This window comes from Carcharhinus amblyrhynchos, chromosome 13, assembly GCF_965287045.1.
Source record: "Carcharhinus amblyrhynchos chromosome 13, sCarAmb.v2.hapA, whole genome shotgun sequence".
Taxonomy (NCBI): domain Eukaryota; kingdom Metazoa; phylum Chordata; class Chondrichthyes; order Carcharhiniformes; family Carcharhinidae; genus Carcharhinus; species Carcharhinus amblyrhynchos.
Window position 1 is genome coordinate 38,784,876 of NC_137336.1, and position 21,625 is coordinate 38,806,500.

Here is a 21,625-nt window from a genome sequence, read left to right on the forward strand (position 1 = left end):
TGGCTGTTTGTGTGACGTTAATTTGGCTTCTTTCTCCAGCTGGCTGATTATTGACTGGAAAATGCCAGGCATTCTGTGGTAGTACACTACCTAAATGCAGGTCATATCATTCTTGGACCTGATGTTCTGTCATGCTTTAAAAGTACTTTAACTCTACATCCCGGCTTGCGTTTTTATTTTCAATTTAGTTATCTTTCTGATTTATTAAACTGATCAATGCGTTCTTTTTTGCATGTCTTACTCTTTTTCTGACGTCTTCGCATCTTGAAAGCAAAATCATTCACCAGGTTTCCTGCTCCCATTCCACAACCCCTCTCCTCCCCCACCAATGCTTTGTGTATTTGCTTTCAAATAGACAAGGTATAATTCCTATTTGGAATGGTGTTCCATGAGCACAAATTGACCAGCTGAAGTGAGGTGGCGTATTTTTCCATGCTGTACTTGTATGTTAGTTACAAGTGAAAGATAAGTTGGAAACTTTTGAGACTGAACCTTTAAACTGTCAAGATCTCCTAACTGCGCCCAAGTTATGAAAAACTGTGATCTAAAGTTCAAAGTTCAACCAAGAAGTTAATTTTTTACCAAAAGAACAGAAAATTGCAGTTTCCAACACTAAGTACATTAGTGTCTCTCGTAGCACTGCTGTTTTCTCAGTTCCTTGTGTCATTAGATGAAAGTTAAGAGTATTCCAGAATGAAGGACGTACTAAAGGTAATGTACCACATCTTTTGGATATGTTGTTTTAAAGAGCTAATTGAAGCAGGATTTGATTTTGTTGAAATAATTAATAATTCTTAAAATAGCTAGCTGTAGAAAATCCATTTTTTATTGAAAAAGCTAATTTAAAAAGATCATGAAGTTGCAGGAATACATTTTCTCTCATTGCTCTCTGGGAAATGGAATCCAAGGGGTCTGTAATTTGGTGTAAGTCACATTGTTTGGATTCCTCCTGTGACCTCTGAGGACAAAGAGTTAGTTATTTTTAGAAAATAGTTTCATTGATCTGCTTGGCTATTTAAATATTGCTTGTACATTTTTTTTCATGTTTATCTATGATAAGGCACAGCATCAAGTTTTGCATTTACTGTATCCATAGTTAGCTAAACTCTGAGAGGGTGATTACTGTGTTGTGGGATCAAATTGAACTTGCAGAACTGAAGTTATAAAGCATTAGGATGTGAACAGAATAGAGAAAAATCTAACAGATCTATCCCAAATTTAGTTTTGTGAAATACAAGTTCACATTTTGGGCCTACTGTAAATAAAAGATGAATTAGTGAAGTTAGCATTTACAGAACATTTTTGTTAGTTAGTTTCCAAGGAGGCAAATCATAGAATCTACAATGCAGTCTGCACTGAGACTGCAACGGCAATAATCACGCTCAGACCCTATCCTCATAACCTCAGGTATTTTCCCTCTTAATTCCCCCATAGTAAAGGGCAATTTACCATGGCCAATCCACCTAATCTGCACATCTTTGGACTGTGGCGGAAACCGGAGCACCCAGAGAAAACTCCCATAGACACGGGGAAAACATACAAATTCCACACAGACAGTCACCCAAGGCCAGAATTAAACCCGGGTCCCTGGCACTGAGACAGCAGTGCCAACCACTGACTCAAAGTTTTATGAGCAATCTTGAGTCTTTCCTCTTTTTGTTACCTGGAATACGAAGACATTTACAAACAATAGCTGATCATACTCTAATTAGATGTGAGGGCAATTTTAGATTGAAGAAATTAAAGCTTGGGTAGATTTTCTTTTCCTAATTGTACTACCCATGTTTCACCATTATGAACTAATTTTAATGCTATAGCAAAGTAAAGTGCACAATATAACTGCAGAGAAAACTGGCATTAAGAACATAAGGACTAAGAGCAGGAGTAGGCAATTGACCCCATTGAACTTGCTCCTCCACCATTCAATATGATCATGGTTGATCTCATCTTGGTCTCAACTACACCTTCCTGCCTCCTCCCCATAACCCTCTATTTCTATCCATCTCCTCTTTTATTTTTGTTTAGTGTTCTGACATCCATTGCACTCTGGGCTAGTCTATTCCATAAATTATTCCTCCTCATTTGTCTTTTAAATCTACCACCCCTTAACCTTAAACTATGGCCTCTCCTTCTAGAATGTCCAATGTGGGGAAATATTCACACAATGTCTACCCTGTCAATCCTCTTTGAATACCTCAATTAGATTTCTCATTCCTCCAAGCTCCAGTGAGTTTGTTCAATATCTGGAGTTGGACGTCTTCAAATTGAGGTAGACTGTCGCTGCTACAGTTTTGAACTGCAAAAGTCTTGCATCACTTTGGCTTTGAGATGGTTGCTATAATATCACAATTGTCACAAAACCAAACATTGAAGTTTATCAAAGTTTGGATGACTAAGACCACAAATAAATTTCTAATATCAGGAAAAGGCTGGAAATCCCATCGACATAATGGCAGAAATTTTATCAGCAATTTTAAAAACTCATGAGTAGCTGCTTTCAAAATGATGCTTGCACTGACCTTTCGTTTTTATCTTGGTTTGATCATAGCAGCAGCATACATTGAATCATTTGCAGCTCTGAAATCAATACTTCAATTTCTTTATCTGAGGCCCATGGGTGGAATTTTCCAGCCATGTACACCAACTGGATATCCTGGTCCCGCTGCAATGAATGGAGATTTGGCTGAGCGCCAAATTCTCCATCTTCTCTTGCAGTAGCAACCGGGCATAAATGTCCAGAAAACTGGCCCGCATTTATCTAACTTGTTGCATTTGTAGGAACGTATCTGGAAATATCTGAAAACTTGTAACAATAATTGTTGCTTTGTTACTCTGTTTACCAATGCAGTGAATTGTTATTGAATTCTTTTTACGGCCATTTAAAAAGGAGTCAGCGTTTGTTTATAATGTAGAAAAATTGTGAAGGACATTACTTGCAAAACAATCACATGGTACAAAGAAAACCTTGCATTTTGTGCTGTGCTTATATGTTCTGAATTAACGGAATTTCAAATCCTCTGAACCAGAATGGAATTCCAGGCCCGGTTTATGAAGAGATGTCTGAAATCCACACGCCTGTTGATGGAAAATTCCGCAATAACAGCGACGTGGTAAGATACAAGCTTAACTCTCTCCCTTCTGTGTTGCATCAGGACAAACCATTTGTCCAGTTGTGCTTATGCTGATTCTTTGAAAGAACAGCCCAGTTTTAGTTCCATGCACAGCTTTTTCTCCACGATCCTGCAACTTAGTATTTTCCAATTAACATGTTAATAGTGGAAGCAGACCTCATCGAAACTATCAAAAGCTATGCTCCAAATCTTGACATCCTTTCCTGAATGGGAGATGTGGGTGAATTCTCTTCCTTGCCCCTCAAGTCCTGTTGGCAATTACTTTAAATCTATGACCTTTGTTTACCAATCCAATTGCCAGAGTAATGCGTTCTCTGCAGGAAATACTCAGCACTTTTGGCAGCATCCGTGAAGGGAGAGAAGCAGAGTTAATCATTCACATCATGACCTTTTATAGCAGCTCTGGAAATGTCATAACATTAGGTAGGGGAGATTGAGGTGGGGAGGGAGGGGGGCACCAAAAGGCAAGGTTTGTGATAGGGCTCGAAGATAGAGACTTAGATAACAAGAGTTGGTGGGGCAGAATCAAAGAGTAATAATGAGACCAGGACAAAAATGAGTTGAGAGGAGATGGGCATGGCAGAAGAATGAACAGGAGAATGACCATTCAAAGGCAAGTAGGAGGGAAACAAAATGAGGCTGACACGTGCAAAGTGATGGAAACCATGGTTGAGGCAGAGATTACTTTATGAAATTGCTGAACTCAATGGGTGGAATTTTACGAGAATGATTATCCAGCTAGGGTGAAAATGGGAGACTTTCTGATTCATTTTGTTAAAGCGCATTTTCACACACAATCTTATGCACTTAGTCATTGAAAAACTGGTGTAGACTGTTTCTAGCTGCTGCAGGCAGTGGGCTGGGCTTAATTCACCTGCAGAAGGACTTCTGATTCTATACATGGTCAATAGCAGCAGTAGGGGTCTGACATAACGAGAGCTGTCAGGCCTCTGCTGCAGGCAGCCTCAACCAGCTGCACCCACGGTAATCACAGGGGCCCGTGGCTGATCGTGACCCCTACAATGCATGGACATCTAGCCCCCATCACCCAGACTGATCATGTCCCCCTCTCCCGATCTGATCTTGTTGCAGAGTGCACAATGACACTCCAAATCTTGCCCCCCCACCCCCGAATTCAATTGGGCTACCCCATGGGTAGTGCCAAGGTGCTCACTGGGCATTGCTCAAGTACCAGGCTGGCATTGCCCAAAAGGCACCTCACTCTTATCCTCAGCCTCCTCAGGGGGCTTCAATGCCCTCCAGTTCCACTGATGAGGCCAACATGACTGTTCACTGTTCATGGGGTGCAGGTGGTTTCCTCTCTGGAGATAACCTCTCCTGGCATGGCCTTAAAGGCAAGTGAGCCAGACGATTGAGTGCCAGGCTCACTAAACACATGTAAATTCAAATTTAAATATATTTGAATGAATTATTCAGCTTTTCTCTGGAAATAGCCAAGAGGTTGACCTCACTGGAAATCCGGCTCTCATAAAACTGCAAAAGCTGAGAAGTTGGGAGTGATCCTGATTCCTTGACACTCATGCGATTTTACTGACTCGTTCCCCTCCCATTGATGGGTAGGAAAAGCTGTAGTAGGCCAAAGACAGATGTCAGAATGAGAAAATTAAAATGGCAAACCATTGGAAGCTCAGGGCCATGCTTGAGGGCTGAATGGAGGTGTTTTGCGAAGTGGTCACCCAATCTGCATTTCTTCTCTCCGCTGATTACAGTGTATTAAAACTTCACATAAATTGCTACCTCATCATGCTTCTCTCTACTGCTTTATCCAAATCTCTTCCAAGCCTTGGATTCCCCTACTTAAGTCTCCCCCTCTGCTCTAAGACGAATAATTTTAATTTGTTAACGCTGTCCATCCTGGCTAACCTCACCCACTCCAAGGGTTTTAATACCTTCCTAAAGACCTGAATGACTTGATTTTGTATTCAATACCCTATTGTGAATGTGCACCACCCACCCCTCTCTCAACATACTATTTAGATCATATAGCTGAACCATGTTGCTTGTTCAAAGAACATTACTTCACACTTATCTGCATTACATTACATCAGCCTGGTGTCTGTCTATTTCACCACACTGTCAGTGACCTCCTGGAACTGTTCTCATTTACTATGTTGCCAAGTTTTGTATTGGATAAGAAAACATTCCTCTTGAAATTGAATTCAGTAGAAAAGCAGCAGCTGAAGTAAAATGTTGTTCCATGTGGGAGGTAAAATGGCTTCTGCCTGAAACTTTGAGGTCACACGACTAAGCCACAGTGCGCAAAGTACATTTTTAAAAATGGAAATGGGAAAGTTCGGCAAAGTGCAAATCTACTGGAATTCTTTGAGGATCTAACTAGTAGTGGATGTGATTTATTTAGATTTTCAGAAGGCTTTTGACAAGGTGTCTCAAAGCAGATTGCTATGTGAAGTTAAACATGTGGGATTGCAGTAGCGCATTGAAATAGATTAAAAGCTACTTAGCAGACAGGAAACAAAGTTTTGGAATAAATGGTTTTCTTTCTGACTGGCAGGCAGTGACTAGTGGAGCATCACGGGGAACTGTGCAAGCACCCCCACTGTTCACATTATGTATTAATAGTTTGGACAAAGGAGCTATTATTATAGGGAACTATTATCTCCGAGTTTGCAGATGACACAAAGTTGGGTTGGAGGGTGAGCTGTGAGGAGGAAACAGAGATGCTTCAGCATGATTTGGACAGACTGCAAGAGTGGGCATTTGCATGTACTTCCTTGGCTGGGAGCCTAGAACCAGGGGAACAATTTTAAAGTAAGTTGGATGCCACAGGTGAGATGAGGAGAAAATTCTTCACACAGGGGATTGTGAGCTTTGAAATTTTCTACCCCAGAGGGCTGTGGAAGCTCAATTATTGGGGGTGATCTTACCAAAAAAGTTCTAAGTCCTGAAAGAATGTGAAAATGAAAGAAATTCACACCTTTCTTGGGTGACTTTGAAATCGAATCCAACCTGACTTTATCAAAGATATCTTGCCAGACTGGGAATCTGCCAGCAGTGGGAGTGGGTAGGGCCTAAATCACCAAAAGCTGGCTGATAACAGCAGAGGGCGCAAATGTGCATGTGCCAATTTCAGTGCTCTGTGAGCACAGAAACCTATCATTGCCTCAGCAAGAGCAGGCCTTCATGGCTCATGGCTCATTGCTCCCCCCACCCTTCTGCTACCATGGGGTTCCACAGCCAATCACCTTCCCCACTCCCCAAACAGTGATACATGGTCTTCAATACAAGTAAATATCAGGTTGTCCATTTTCAACCTAAAGAAAGAATGTTGTTTGTTTTCAATGGGCATTAATTAGTTGAATGAGAGAAATGCAGCAGTAAAAGAGCTGCAAGTTCTTTTTGATTTCTGTCAAATTCTTGAACCATTTTTCTGCCAGTCCCTGTAAATGTTGTAGCTTGAATCTAATAACTGTATCTGGCTGAGTAGGAAAAATGTGGATCATGTAACAAGGGGCTAAAGCAATATTTGACAATGAGTTGACATTTTTTTCTCTGTTGCTCACAAATGGTAAAAGACATCAAAAATGTTTCTGATCATTTTGAAATATAGGCCAATCCTCTCGCTGACATTTGTGAACAGAGATGAGCTGCAAAATATTATTTGTTGCAATGACCTTTTGCAGTATTCATGTTATCTTAAAACCTGCATTGACTCAGTGAGTAGATGAGCAAAATATTTTTGTATTGGTCCTTAAAAAACAAAAGGCAATAAGTCTAAGCTGAGTTATCAATGGAGTGGTGTGGATATTAGACCATTATAGTTTACTGCAGTAATCTTGGAATGGAGGAATGCAAACACCATCCCACTCTCAGTGCACGCCATGGTCCCTGTTTCAGACTGCTCATGAGTTGGTGTCTTGAAGACAGAGTTAGTTAGCTTTTCATGTTGCCCCACCCAGTCTGGAAGGCAGGTTTGATTGACTTATACCCACCTACCCCAGTTGAATGGCTTAATAACTCTCTTAATGATTAGGTCCATACTTGAAGAAAGCTGGCAATGTCTTGGGATAAGACTGTCCATCCAGGAAGTGTAAGGGGATGAACTAAATATCAAACTTCATTTGTTATGTTAATACAACTCCATCGCTGTGTCAGAAATTCCTCTTTTATATAATTTACTCTAGATATGAAATATTGTGATCTCATGTTACCATGTTTTGATACAGATAACAACTGCACATGCACAATTTCTATTGGCAAGCTATTATATTATTGCCATTGCGTTTCTCAGGAGGATACAACTAAAGCAAGCACTCCAGCACAGTCCACACTTCCTAAAAGCAATGGTTTTGATATGATCTACAAAGTGGAGGATGTTCCTCCATGGTACCTTTGCATTTTGCTTGGATTTCAGGTATTTTCTCTTTTTTTTGCTTGCATGCTGGTTGTGTAACTGTAAAACAAACAAAAAACATTCCCAAAAGTAACTGCCAACTGAAATCTATATCACAAGAAGTATGAGGAATCATTTTTGCCCGGGTGTCCACCTTCTGTTTTGAATGCTTGTTTTAGAACATGTTGTCAGTACAAACACACTCCATCTGACTTGTGACATTGTGATCTCATGTAGATTTATGCAAGTGCTGTTTTTTGTTTATACACGAGTCCCCCACAGGATTTGTGTCCATCATTCAGATTAGTCTTTCATGACCCTTCTCAGCTCCTTTGCCTTGCATTTCAATCTGGCAATGCCCTTGCTGTAAACCTTTTGCTGAAGAATTCTTAAGAGATTGACGGAATTAAACTTTCTCCCGGCAATGTTGCACATATCACCAGCATCATCTGTCTGTCAGGACAGGAGATGGAGGTGATTCTGCCCTGTTGGAGCACCTTCTCAAATCTTTGTGTTGTGCTGGTACTGCATGCCAACTTGCCGACACATTGTTTACGGAGTAGGAGTTTGAAGGTTGACACAATTTCCAACAGTTTCCCCATCTCACTTGACCCTTGGGTATAGATGGTGATTTGAGGTGAGCTGTCTTATCACAAGGGATTTTGAAAGTGAATTTATTCAGTGACATTTACTTGTCGGTTTAGCATGATAACTTAGAGACTTGGCAGCCCACTTGCCTTTCATATGTGCATATGTCATATTACTACTGTTGCACAAGCAAAGTACTGTTGGTATGACATCCATTGTCACATCCTTATATTTGAATTGCCATAAATCTTTATTTTTTTAAGAGGGGAAAGTATTGAAAACACAAGCTATTTTTCATTTGTGCCTTTTTTTATTCATTAATACCTGAAGTAATTTATTTTTCTGTTCAAACACTTGAGAGAATTGTCTGCTGAAAAGATATGGTTACAAATCTTTTACCTTTGGTTTTCTAGCACTATTTGACTTGCTTTAGTGGAACGATAGCTGTACCTTTCCTTCTGGCTGAATCACTCTGCGTTGGAAAGGATCAGCACACAGTTAGTCAACTGATTGGTACCATTTTCACATGTGTGGGAATTACAACTCTTATTCAGACAACGTTTGGGTGCAGGTTTGTAATGTCTATCCCTTTATATCTATATGTAATGTGAATTATTTTCTCTCTTGAGATCTTTGTCTTCTATAATCTGAAAGTTACAGATATTTATAGAAACCATAAATGTTAGTGTTTGAGCAATAAATCACAATTTTTGATCATTTTATTAGTTGATCCTAGTTTTGATACCTGTTTGTCTAGTTGCTTTTCTTAGTGTAGATTACTTTCCCATTTCTTCTTCAATTTGGTGATTCGCTTGGAAAATTGTTGACTGTTGTAGAACTCAGTTAGCCATTTTGTCTGTCCTCTCTGACAAATCTGATAAGAATGTGCTTGGGTTTGTGCTTGACCCTTGAGGATGACCCTCACAGCATTTAAGTATAATTTAGTTTTATGTATAGTTACTGCTGCTTTTGTGACAAATGATTATCCCGTTTCTATTTGTGAGTTTTTAATCCACTCTTCATGGAGGACACTCAATTGGCACGGCTAGAAGTGAACTGGGCATTCATTTATTGTCTACTTGCATTATCAGTTCTGGTTACATTCCAACAGTCAAATCTATTGGTTATCATTTTGGGATGTTGAAGCAAGTTTTGTTTTATTCTCTACTATTGTCTCCTTTCTTTCTTGCATGATCCCTCACTTGTCCTTTTTAACTCATAGAATCAGTATGGCACACAATGAGGCCATACAGCCCATTGAGTTCATGCTGGCTTTAATCCTCGTAGACTTGCAGCTTGTTTCCCTCCAAGGTCTATCCGATTTCCTTTGAAATCAAAGATATTCTCTGCTTCCATCTCCCTCCAGGTAGCAAGTTACAACTTATTACCAGTCATTCTGTTTAAAGAATAATTCTTCCTCACAATTTTATCACTCCACCATCCCACCCTCAACATTTTTGTGTTGTGTCCCCTAGTCCTTGTACTATCAGCTAATTTTTGTCTACATTATCTAGATCTCATGAGAATCTTTTATACATTTCTCAAAATCTTCCTTCTTCTAAGAACAACAGCACAGCTGCTTCAACCTACCTTGTGGCTAAAGTTCTCCCATTCTGGGAAACATTCTGGTAAATCTCCACTGGACCCTGTTGAGCAAGTAAAAGATCCCATGGCACTACTTTTGAAAAAAGAACAGAGAAGTTATCCTGTCTGATGCTTATCCCTCAGTCAACATCACAAAAAACAAAATTATCCAATTATCACATCACTGTCTGTGGGAGTGTACTGAGTGTATATTGGCTGCTATTTTTCCTGCTTCAAAACATTCCTTCCCACGTTTTAGAAAGTACTTCAATGGCTTAAAGCACTTGAGAAAATAAGTGGTCTTGAAAAGTAGCTTATAAATGCAAGTTGTTTTCCCATTTTCCCTTCTTCCACATCAACCCAAGCCGGGGGGTGGGGGGGATGATTTATGAATCAGCTGACCCTTAATAGTTTCATTGCTCGAGGATTTGTCATTTTTCTCATTACTTAGCACTACTCTTCAAAGTGCCATTAAACATTGCCTGTGTTTTTCTGCATCCATAACTGCCTTTTCTATTTGCTATTAGGTGTTCAGAACACTAAAGGAAAACCAGAGTCCAAACAGTGGGTTTTATTTTAAAAATCCAACAGATAAAAGATGGTAAAATATGTTGTGCTGGGGAATTTTAAACAATACAAATGCTGTGTTTGTAAATGAGAAAATGCATGTTCTGCAGATTGAAGAAAGTCAATTTTGGTCACCTTACTGTAGGAAAGACGTAGAAGCTATTGAAAGGGTACAGAGGAGATTTACAAGGATGTTGCCTGGACTGGGAGGCATGCCTTATGAAGTTAGGTTGAGGGAGCTGGGTCTCTTTTCCCTGGAGAGACGAAGGTTGAGAGGCGACCTGATAGAAGTTTATAAAATGTTGAGAGGAATAGATAGGGTGGATTCTCAGAGGCTATTTCCCCGGGTTGAAATGGTCGCTACGAAAGGACAGAGATTTAAGGTGCGGGGAGGAAAGTACAGAAGTGATGTTAGGGGTAAGTTTTTCGCTCAGAGGGTGGTGAGTGAATGGAATCGGCTGCCGTCAGTGGTGGTGGAGGCGAACTCGCTGGGGTCTTTTAAAAGACTTCTGGATGAGTATATGGGGTTTTATGGGATTGGGGGTTATAGATAGGTCTATAGATTGGTAGGTGTTGATGTGATCGGCGCAACTCGTGGGCCGAAGGGCCTGTTTGTGCTGTAGTGTTCTATGTTCTATGTTCTAATATCAGCCTTTACCTTGAGTATGTAATGAACGTTGACTTGGCACTCGTCTGAAGGAAGTTGCAATTTTTGTGGAGCTGTTGTCTATTGGGAGCCTTTTTTACTTTAGAAACTGGGCACTGATGACCAAACCTATTTCAGGGAAATGGGAAAGATTTTCAGTCCATCAGAAGTCCAAGGCAATGGATGTAATCCTGTATCCTTTTTCCCCCATGGCCAGTTTGGCAACATGGGGCACTTAATTAGGTGGGAGGGTGGCAAGTGAGGATTTTTCCACCAGTCTCCACCCAATCCCCAGGAAGGCCCATGGGCAGCCATATGGTGAGCATGGTTGTTTGCGGGCTCCAGAGGGTTCCCTCATTCAAAAGCACTCTGTGCCTGTTTGAAGGACCTGGCAATAGAAAACTGACAGGATGTCCGCTGAGAGTCACAACTTCTCCATCCCATGTGATTCCCCCTTCTGGCATCATTCACCACTGGTCTGGGGTACAGTGATTGACGCCAGGTCTTTGGTTATTGTACTGGTAGTAGCTAGTGCTTCCCTTTGTTGCTTCATTTAAGAGCTCTCTGGATGGCTGACAGATCCTTCTGGGTTGGTCTTTGCCGCCGGGTTTCTGGATGCTGCGAGAAGACCTGTTGCTGGCCTGTCAAGTGCCTGAATAGAACAACATGTGGCAGGGCCTTCATAACACAGGGCTCTTTCTGGCCCTCCAGCCAATGGCTGTGACCCCCATCATCACAACAAGATTCTGCTTATAATTTTTCCTTTGACCTCTTTCTGACAAATCTGCCATTCATTTGGGATGCATCTGAACACTCTAATTCTAAAGTTTAATTACAAGGCAAATAGCTTGCTGCTGTGTTGCAATTCAAATAACATTAGATTCCTCAGCATGCGGACTTTCACAAACTCTGATTAGTTTGCTTACCATGCCCTTCTCTGGATTTTCTGAAAAATCATTTTGTTTCCTTTGAGCCATTCAACTGCCTCTATTCTTTACAATTCATTTCACATGATATGATCAATTTTTTCACAATAAGTTTGTTGGTATATTTCAAAGTTGGCTAAGTTATGAAGGGGAGTGCCTAATTCCTGAATTGTTAATGTTTTGATTAAAACCTACACAAATTGGAGAAATCTCTTTTTCTCATTTTCCAGATTCAGTAGAAATAGGAGCTAACCTGGGATCACTGAACAAACACACACGCACTTACTTCAGTTAATTTAAGAAACTTATTTCCTTTAAGAGTGGACAAACTTATTGACACTCATGTTAAGTAGATACATTTTCTTGGCGTTTCTCTTGCTTTTCCACTATAATCTTATCAGCAAAAATATTTCTATTCATCGAATGCTTTCTACCAGAACTTGAACATTTTCACAACTGAAGAAGTACTCTAGAATAACAGTGTATGTTGTAATTGAAGAAATACGCAGCATGGTCCCACAAATGGCAAAGATATTCTTATAATGTTTTTGTGATGTTTTTTCACTCTTTGGGATGTAGGTGTCTTTGCATTTGTTGCCCATCTTTCCCATGGCTTTTGAGGGCAGTTAAAAGTCAAACATATTTTTGTGGGTCTGGATCCCATGTAGACCAGTTAGGTAAGGATGGTACATTTCTTTCTCAAATAGATATTAGTGAACCAGATGGGTTTTTAATGGCAGCTAATGGTTTCGTGGTCACCATTTCTGAGACTAGCTCTCAATTCAAGAATTTTATTTTTTTTTTTGCCTGTGGTTTAATTATTTGCCACTGCACATCTCCTCCATTCTGCAAATTATATCATGAGAATTTTTTTTAACATGTTGCCCTATTTTTGTAAACTTCTGCTTTTAAATCTCCTCTTAATCTTAAAATACCAAAGGGCAACAAGTTTAAAAATTGATCATTTATTCACCGTGGCTGACAATGGAGGGTTTAGGGGTAGGGGAGGGGGTTTAATGTTGAAGATTCTGTTTTCTTTTAACCCAAACTTCCAACCCATCCATATGTGGCTAGCTGGAACTGTAGCTGAAAGGTAGCTGGATAACCAAGGAGAGAGGGTGGAGCTTTAGGGCAGTAAGACTCTTTGTCATTCGATTTTATTTATAACCACTGAGTTAGAAAGTCCAGCAGCCTCACAAAAGCAGAGGCTTGGTAGTTTTAAAAGATGGGCAGCTTCACCTTGAATCCAGGTATCTGCCTGACCAAGAGACCACTAATTGGAGATTGACAGTCTAACCGCCACACCCCAGCATGGTCTTAAAATGGTCTTGATTCACTGTTAATCAGACTGACTTCCAGGCAGAGGATTAGTTGGTCACTGATTAGTTAATACAGCAGAATGTGTGTAGGAATCCTGATTTCCAAGTTTCTTGCCACTTGCCAGCATGCCAGGTAGGTGAAAATTCAGCACAAATGTCTCACCATTTCTTTCGCTCTTCCCTCACAAATTTACTTCCAATCTATGAGGAGAGGCTGAATAAACTAGGCTTGTACTCGTTAGAGTTTAGAAGAATGAGGGGAGATCTCATTGAGACATATATGATGATGAATGGGATGGATAGGATAGAGGTGGAGAGACTCTTCCCGCTCAAAAAAGACAGTAGGACTAGGGGGCACAGCCTCAAGATAAAGGGGAGGCGGTTTAGAACGGAGTTGAGGAGGAACTTCTTCACTCAAAGGGTGGTGAATCTCTGGAATTCTCTGCCCGTTGAAGTGGTGGAGGCTGCCTCGCTAAATATTTTTAAGAAGCGGGTTGATGGGTTCTTGATAAGAGAGGGGATTAAGGGTTATGGGGAGAGGGCGGGAATGTGGAACTGAGCCACGACAGATCAGCCATGATCTTATTGAATGGCGGGGCAGGCTCGAAGGGCTAGATGGCCTACTCCTGCTCCTATTTCTTATGTTCTTATGTTTTCTTCGTAACCTAAATTCATGAAACTTGAATTGTATTTGTAGCCACTGTAATTCAAAAGCAAGATTGTAATTAATTGCCAATAATGGTGAAAGACACTCCAGACAGCATTATGTTGATGCCTTCTGCAGCAGTGTACCCATGCTTTGTATTCCACAAGGATTTTTTTTTTAACAAAGGAGCACAAAAGGACCCCTCTGAAAACAGTTTAGTAAAATTGGCCCAAATGTCACTATTTGATGCTACCCACTATATAATCTCTCAAAACACATTAGATCTGTAATTGAAAATTACATTGCTTGTTACCAAGTTTAATTAACAATTAATTCAAGCTGAATTGAAAATGTAAGTAATTCATCCGTGCCATAAAACACACAACAATGTTACTGATCAAGATTATTGGGTTGCTTTCTTGTTCTAATTCATTTCATTATTTTTAACGTTGTTTCATTAAGTGCCAGAGTACGCAGGCATCAGTTGTAACAATGCAGAATCAGGTCTTTATTGAGACATCACAGTGCATGATTAATTGTGCAAAGTCCACAGACTTTATTGAACTTGCTTACACAATTCAATATGCATGATCTGATCTTGCACTTCATAATTCCACTACAACACAGCCTAATCAAGTATCACAAGGCTCATTCACAACTAGTTTACTTATATCTACTTTTAATGTTTACATTACTACCATTAGTGTCAATAGAAATGATGTCAGAAACACAGTGCTAATAAATCTGCAGTTAATGATCTCCTGAAATCATTGTTACCGTGGTTACACTGTCCTCTTAAGCTTCATGGTTGTATTGCCTTTTTAAACCGTTCAGGATCACTTTATTACCATACACACAAGTGACTTGATTAACATGTTCCAGACAATCAGAAGGCATAAGTGAGTGCATTTTACATATTCCATCAGCATCTTAATCTGAAGAAAATGCCTATGCCTTCATCCCATTTACTCAATGTATCACAAGCTCAGCAAGAAACTCTTTAACTCATTAAGTGGAATTTAATCTGGGCCTTTGGAGTAGGTTGTGGCAAAGGTGTGTTGTGAGAGGTGGCATGCCTGTCACCTTCCTGACTCTTACAATTCTCTTAGCAGGAAGATCTGGGATGACCCTCCCATCGTGAGGCCAAGTCAGGCCCTTTAGTGGCCAAGTTAAGGGTCTCTTCCTGTTACTGCTGGCATTTAGTTATCGGGGGAGGGTACTCCCTGGAGTGATCAGCCAGCAAAAGTTAGTGACCTTGTTGTTGGCTGGGTGGTAGGGGAGGGGCACATCTGTGGCCCTTGCAAAACCACTGATTTCCCACTGTGCTGAGTCTGGTCCCACTTAACTGATTCCAGCATAGTGTTCTGCGCTAGTTACGTTGTCATATAGCCACTGCTCTTGGTAGCATTGTTGGGACTGAAGAGTCACTGCCCTTTCATTGGCTGACTGGTCTTGTAAGTAGGATTTCTTTAAAGAGATGGAAGGTTGACATCAGGAAGTAAATTACTTGCCTGATGGCCAAAGAATTAGGTCATGACTCCCACAAAAACTGGTTATAATCAGAATTGTCCCGGCTTTCTGGTTGCCATTGGAGCCACAGCTGTCCGCATTATATTTACCTCATCTAGATCTCGCACAAATAGCCCAGGGCATCAAGGTATTGGACACTGAAATTGTTTATTTTAATTTTATCTTGTCTGATTCTAAATTTTTATTTTTCTAGACTTCCCTTATTCCAAGCAAGTGCCTTTGCATTTCTTGTTCCTGCCAGAGCGATCCTTGCTCTAGACAAGTGGAAGTGTCCACCAGAAGGTACTTAAAATCCATTTCAAATAACTACCTGAGCAAAAACTTTGTAATCATGTGTGTATATGTAATGATGCAATATATAAATTATTGACAACCAAACACTTAGTCCTCTAATCAATTAGTATTTTAAAGACTATACACAGACTTTATTGTTTTGTTTGGATTTGTTTTGTGTGCTATGGTTATGTATGATTGACAATGTACTTCACTCCCATTTTGAAGATAAAAAAGCCACTTCATAAAATAAGTCATTCATAGAAACATAGAAAACATAGATAATAGGTGCAGGAGTATGCCATTTGGCCCTTTGAGCCTGCACCACCATTCAATATGATCATGCACTTTCAGTATTCCACTCCTGCTTTCTCTACATCCCCCTTGATCCCTTTAGGCATGAGGGTCATGTTCAGCTCCCTTTTGAACATATCTAACACTGGCCCCAACAGCTTTCTATGGTAGAGAATTCGACAGGTTCACAATAACGAGTGAAGAAATTTTTCCTCTTCTCAATCCTGAATGGCTTACCCATTATTCTTAGACTGTGACCCCTAGTTCTGCACTTCCCCAACATAGGGAACATTCTCCCTGCATCTAGCCTATCCAGTCCTTTCAAGATTTTATATGCTTCTATGAGATCCCCTCTCATTTTTCTAAATTCCAGTGAGTACAAGCAAAGTCAATCCAATCTCTCTCTTCTTATGTCAGTCCTGCCATTCCAGGAATCAATCTGGTAAACCTTTGTTGGATTCCCTCAATAGCAAGAATATCTCTCCTCAGGCCAGGAGATCAAAACTGCACACAATACTCGAGGTGTGGCTTCCTCAAGGCCCTGTATAACTGCAGCAAGACACTCTTACTCCTATACTCAAATACTCTTGCTATGAAGGCCACCATGCCATTAGCTTTCCTCATCACCTGCTGAACCTGCATGCCAATCTTCAGCAATACCCAGGTTACTTTGCATTTCCCCTTTCCCTAAACTGCTACCATTCAGATAATAATCTTCCTTCCTGTTTTTGTCACCAAAGTGGATAACCTCACATTTATCCACATTATATTGTATTTGCCCATTCAGCCAGCCTGTCCAAGTCACCCAGAAGCCTCTTAGCATCCTCCTCATAGGATTCACATCTGGGTATTTTATACATCTATTTTAATTCAATGCCTCCAAGCTCAGTTTTAGGCCTGTGTGTGTGCACTGGCATGTGGAAGCGGGGTTGCTGTTGTTTTGGCGGGGTGGGGAGGTGGAAATGTACACGCATGGGGCACTGGAGGGTGAGGAGTGTGGGGCAGGGGGAACTGCTGGGTGGTGGATTGTACGGAGGGGGGATGCATGTGGAGTTGTTTAGGGTGAGTGGCAAGGAAGAACTGAAATGAACTCTTGCATTTGAGAAGAAGCTAAACCAGCCCTTTTGTGAATTAGATATCAATGTGTTGCATTACTTTAGCTAGTGGAATTTTACATATGACACTTTTACTGCAAGATTTGATGTTGCTGTGCATTCTATTGGAGTGGTTGTTAAGTCTCGGCGTTCAACTGAGCAGATGTCATTGGTAAATCTTGGCAGCAATAAAATTTGTAATTGCTATATTCAGTGTGGTAGATTTTGATGTATGCCCATAAAATATCATAACTAGATAAAAGGATGAGTTTTCTATTACACCAGATTTATGCCCAGTTAAATCGCATTCAATTTGCACACTTTCATGCCGGAAAAGTTTGCCAGTTTGAACGAAAATAAAATTAGAACCCAATGATTGACTGTCCATGCAATCCTTTTTCCTTCTCTCCTCTGTCACTACCTGTTAACATTATTATATCAATCACATTTACAAAGATGCCGATGTGCTGATTTTAAGTATTGGCTTTTATAAAATTTTACATCATTTCACTTTATTGTTAACATTTTGCATGCTTGTAGCCTCCCTTTTGTGACTGTTCATTCTCGCGTCATGCCACACCATGCTGCATCTCCACCCAACCCTCTATGTATAGTATTGGAATTCTTATATCACAGCTATGTGATTTAAGGGCGGCACAATAGCACGGTGGTTAGCACTGCTATTTCACAGTTCCAGGGTCCTGGGTTCGATTTCTGGCTTGGGTCACTGTGTGGAGTTTGCACGTTCTTCTCGTATCTGCAAGGGTTTCCTCTGTGTGCTCCGGTTTCCTCCCACAGTCCAAAGATGTGCAGGTTAGATTGATTGGCCGTGCTAAAAAAAAATTGCCCCTTAGTGTCCTGAGATGTGTAGGTTAGAGGGATTAGTGGGTAAACATGTAGGGATATGGGGTAGGGAATGAGTGGGATTGTGGTCAGTGCAGACTCAATGGGCCAAATGGCCTCTTTCTGCACTGTAGGGTTTCTGTGATTCCATGCTATAATGAAAATTTCAAAATGAATTTTGCATCATGTTGCATGTATCTCGAGGATATTGTCACCAGCAAATCTGGCTACTTGGTAGCGTCCTCTTAATGTTTGCAAAAGATCAGCAAGACAAATAATTTGGTAAGACAAATAATTTGGAGTGAGATAAAATATATAGATTTGCAAGATACAATGAACTAGTGAGAGTGGCATCCTCAGGCTTTAAAATAAACAAGATGAGACAAGATATGCCATTTACAGATTCATACAGCACAGTAAAATCCCATTGTTTTTAAAAATTCATATACAGTATGTCGGTGTTGCCTGCTAGATCAGTATATATTGCCCATCCTTAGTTGCCCATGAGTCTCCCAGACCTCACTCTTTCCTCATTGTCCTCCAAACCTTTCCTTCTAAAACAACATAGTGGCTGGAATGTTGTAGTCGTTCACGCCGGCAGGATTTAGCTAGACACCAAATTCTTTGACCTTACTGCAGCGGGAGCATGGCATGGACAACCAGTAAGAGGATACCCAGTAACTTTCAAAATGGAATTAGCTTTATATCCTGTTTCCATCAGCCTTTATTGGACATTGCATTCCTGATCATAAATTATCCCATGTAGGTGACATGAATTCCCAATACTTCAGGTCTAAACAAAATACCTTCAAATTGCTGCAGTGATTAGATTTTTTAAGGGTTAAAGCTGTTGCTTAAAACGGATAACTGCAAAATTTAAGTCCCAATTTTAGAAGCATCCAGTATGTCTCGGGAAACATAACTTTTTCTGGGCTGAGGAAATGTTTTTGAACTTTAACTACTCACAATGAATTTCTCATCCATGCTGAAATTTGACGATCACTTTCTATTTTACAGAGGAGATTTATGGAAATTGGACCTTGCCTTTCAACACGACCCACATATGGTATCCACGGATGAGAGAAGTAACTTGTCAGAAAATTTACCTTTATTTAAATGCTGGACTGCCATTGCAATGGGATATAACTCCTGATTTCCCCTATAGTCTAAAGTTTGCTCTAGCTTTGTGAACCCAAATCTGCTTTTTTACTCACACCTTAGCTATGTTCCAGAACCCAAGAAGTTAGTTTGTTTTATTTTTGTTGGATTGGGATGATTGGTTTTAAAATTGAGGCAAATATGTCAACAGTTTTAATCATGTTAACGTTTGAAGTGATGGAATTTGAGAAGGAATGTTTTCTGTTTAGAAGCACCACTTGTTCTCCACCCCCACCCGACTACTCATTTCCTTTTTACCCAAGGTGCACATACATACCTTAAGACCATAAGACATTGGGAGCAGAATTAGGCCACTCGGCCAATCAAGTCTGCCCAGCCATTCAATAATGGCTGATATTTTTCTCATCTCCATTCTCCTGCCTTTTCCCCATAACTCCTGATCCCCTTATTAATCAAGAACCCATCTATCTCTGTCTTAAAGCCATTTAATGACTTGGCCTCCACAGCTTTTTGCGGCAAAGAGTTCCACAGATTCACCACTCTCTGGCTGAAGAAATTCCTCTTCATCTCTATATCAAAGGATTGTCGCATTAGCCTGAGGTTGTGCCCTCTGGTTCTAGTTTTTCCTACTAGTGGAAACATCCTCTCCATGTCCACTCTATTCAGGCTTCGCAATATCCTGTAAGTTTCAGTAAGATCCCCTTCATCCTTCTAAACTCCAATGAGTAGAGACCCACAGTTTTCAACTGTTTCTCATCTGACAAGCTCTTCATTCCAGGGATCAATCTTGTGAACCTCCTCTGGGCCCTTTCCAAGGCCAGCACATCTTTCCTTAGATATGGGGCCCAGAACTGCTCACAGTGCTCCAAATGGGATCTGACCAGAGCCTTTCACAGTCTCAGAAGTACATCCCAGCTCTTGCATTCTATCTCTCTCGACATGAATACTAACATTGCATTTGCCTCCCTTACTGCTGACTGAACTTGCATGTTAACCTTAAGAGAATCTTGAACAATAACTGTCAAGTCCCTTTGTGTTTCTGATTTCCTAAGCATTTTCCCATTTAGAAAATAGTCTATGCCTCTATTTCTCCTTCCAAATTGCATAACTTCAAACTTTTCCGCATTGTATTCCATCTGCCACTTCTTTGCCCACTCTCCTAGCCTGCCCAAGTCCTTCTGCAGCCTTGCTGCTTCATCAATACTACCTGTCCCTCTATATATCTTTGTATCATCTACAAACTTAGAAACAGTGCCTTCAGTTCCTTCCTCCAAATCGTTAATGTATATTGTGAAACGTTGTGGTCCCAGCACTGGCCCCTGAGGCACACCACTAGTCACCAGCTGTCATCCTAAAAAAGACACCTTTATCCCCACTCTCTGCCTTCTGCCAGTCAGCCAAACTTCTATCTATACCAGGATCTTGCCCTTAACAACATTGGCACTTAACACATTTAATAGTCTCCTATGTGACACCCAGCACGATTCAGATGAAGACCGTCCCATTGGAATAGGTCCCCTCTTCTCCAATACCGGTGCCAATGTCCCATAATTCAAACCCTCTCCTCCCACACCAGTCTTTGACCCTGAGCCAATTAGTTCGTGACTTTTATTTGTAATTGGTTTATGTTCCAAATATTAGTCATTTGTTGAATGTCTTGAATATTGGGCCCTGTGAAGTATAAAATGTAATCAGTTAGAATCCAATTTCATTTGCTGTAAATGGCCCTTGCATTTCACATATTTAGTAATGCAGATCAGAATAAAACCAGATCTAGAAACTGTCTGCATTATATTGTAGATTTCATTGAAAAATTTGGAATATGTATAAGTTAACCCTTGAAATGTCAGCAGTGAGGATTTGGTGTTGCTTCTGTTTGTGTTGATTATGTCGTACATAAAGTATTCCCCAAATGGCTTTCTCCTGACAGACCTAACTAAAATATAACTTTTATTTGGGAAGAATAAGAGATGAGCATTTGGAGTAACTAGTATCTTCCTTCCAAAATATTCCATCAGATAAAATTTTAAAAACCTTTTTAGAATAGTGAGGGATGAATATTCTTTTTAAATAGGCTGATATCACCACCTTGCAACCTGAGTCTCCAAAACTCAGGCTGTGAGGGATTGTGGCTGCTTCACCTGCTGTGCGATGTCACACTAAATTACTGTATCATTTTCTAAAATGTACAACAGCATCTAAAGTTCCTATCCATAACCCATTGAGCATACATAGTAAATACTTTTTTAAAACCGCTACAGAAATGATAAAAGTGATACTATTAATTGGCATGTAATATTATCTGCTCCTGTAAGTGTCTGAGTTGTTTGGACACGTCACAATATGGATAATGCTACTTCAGGCATCTGATCAACATTAAAGTCCTGAAGGTTTCTGTCGTAACTGTTTAGGTAAACATCCCTGTCAGCAGTGATCAACACTCATTTTAAAAAATATTAACTTTTTTCATGGGATGTAGCCATCAGTTGCTGGTCAGCATTTATTGCCTGTTCCTAATTTCATTTGAGAAGGTAGTGGTATGCTGCTTGCTGTCCTAATGTAGGTGCACTCAGAGTGCTGAATAGAAGGGAGTTGCAGGGTGACCCAGCAACAGTGACAGAAAAGCAATACAGCTCCAAGTCAGGATAGTATGTGATTTGGAGGAGAACTTGCAGGTGGTGGTGTTCCCATAC

General features: G+C 40.4%; 1 protein-coding gene across 4 annotated transcripts in view; it reads left to right on the forward strand.

Moving 5' to 3' along the window:
• slc23a1 (solute carrier family 23 member 1) overlaps positions 1–21,625 on the forward strand; it is a 67,534-nt gene that overhangs the window by 17,500 nt on the left and 28,409 nt on the right. For 2 of the 4 annotated variants that reach the window (XM_080201564.1, XM_080201563.1), the window contains exons 2-6: positions 3,027–3,110; positions 7,402–7,524; positions 8,505–8,662; positions 15,503–15,591; positions 18,831–18,898. In XM_080201564.1, coding sequence (XP_080057690.1) covers positions 3,027–3,110; positions 7,402–7,524; positions 8,505–8,662; positions 15,503–15,591; positions 18,831–18,898 — 522 coding nt within the window. Of the gene's footprint in view, positions 1–597; positions 712–3,026; positions 3,111–7,336; positions 7,525–8,504; positions 8,663–15,502; positions 15,592–18,830; positions 18,899–21,625 lie in introns of those variants that run through there. The other 2 variants (XM_080201565.1, XM_080201566.1) reach the window with 2 other exon arrangements.